Genomic DNA, 1,071 nt, shown 5'->3' on the forward strand with positions numbered 1-1,071 from the left:
GTCTGAAGCATATGCTATCTTTATTGTTGTAAAGAAACACCATGATAAAGGCAACTCTTTTTTTGTGAAAGGTTCATAATTTTATTACTGGACAAACATCCTAATTTAGACACGAACTAGTCTTTAGGTTAAAAATGTTAAAAATCCATCTGGTAGGACTGATAGATGACCACCATTCAGCATAAGCCTTTAGTCTCGCAGTTGTGTGAATCCTCACAGGCCCAGCTTCGTTCTCCTCCAGTGTCTTCTCTTAGAGTTGTACCTGATTTTGTTACCAGTTTTCATCAGAATCCACTGAGGAATAGGATGATTTTTTTTTTTCTTGGCCAGGAATCGCTTGATTCTGAAAGTCTTGTGGGACCACATGGTGAGAGGTCGTGTCAGGTGTAGCACACACAATGGCAGAGGAAAGAGAAAGGCCAGGCTGGAAAAATGTGATTAGAAGATGCCCAAGGCAACTCTTACAAAGGACAACATTTAATTGGGGTTGGCTCACAGGTTCTGAGGTTCAGTCCATTATCATCATGGCAGGACCATGGCAGCATCAGGCAGGCACAGTGCTGGAGAAGCTGAGAGTTCTACATCTTCATCCAAAGGAAGCCAGATGCAAACTGTCTCCAGGCAGCTAGGAGGAAGGTCTTTTTGGTACATATTTTATTCATTTATACATTTATTTATATAAGCACACTGTAGCTGTCTTCACGCTCACCAGTAGAGGGCATCAGATCTCATTACAGATGGTTGTGAGCCACCATCCCATGTGGTTGCTGGGGATTGAACTCAGGACCTCTGGAAGATCAGTCAGTGCTCTAAACCACTGAGCCATCTCTAGGAGGAGGGTCTTAAAGCCCACCCCTACAGTGACATACTTCCTCCAACGAGGCCACACGTTCTCCAACAAAGCTACAGCTCTAAATAATAGGGCGACTCCCTGGGCCAAGGATATTCAAACCATCATATATGCCAAATTCTGAAGAAGTAGACTCTAATGTCAGTGAAGGAATGAACTTGTTACCAAGAGCAAGAAGAAGCAGGCAAAGAAAGAGCAAGCTTCTTTTTTTTTTTTATATG

At 42.9% G+C, this 1,071-nt stretch overlaps 1 protein-coding gene across 1 annotated transcript; it reads right to left on the reverse strand.

Annotated features, from left to right (window-relative positions):
• Positions 1 to 213: 213 nt before the first annotated feature.
• On the reverse strand, positions 214 to 366 carry LOC308423645 (large ribosomal subunit protein eL39-like; the record flags this gene model as incomplete). Its single annotated transcript, XM_080920452.1, has 1 exon — positions 214 to 366. The coding sequence occupies one exon, from the start codon at positions 364 to 366 to the stop codon at positions 214 to 216; it is 153 nt and encodes a 50-aa protein (XP_080776578.1).
• Positions 367 to 1,071: the final 705 nt, after the last annotated feature.

The sequence above is a fragment of the Micromys minutus genome, assembly GCF_963924665.1.
Source record: "Micromys minutus genome assembly, chromosome: 8".
In the NCBI taxonomy this organism is placed as follows: Eukaryota; Metazoa; Chordata; class Mammalia; order Rodentia; family Muridae; genus Micromys; species Micromys minutus.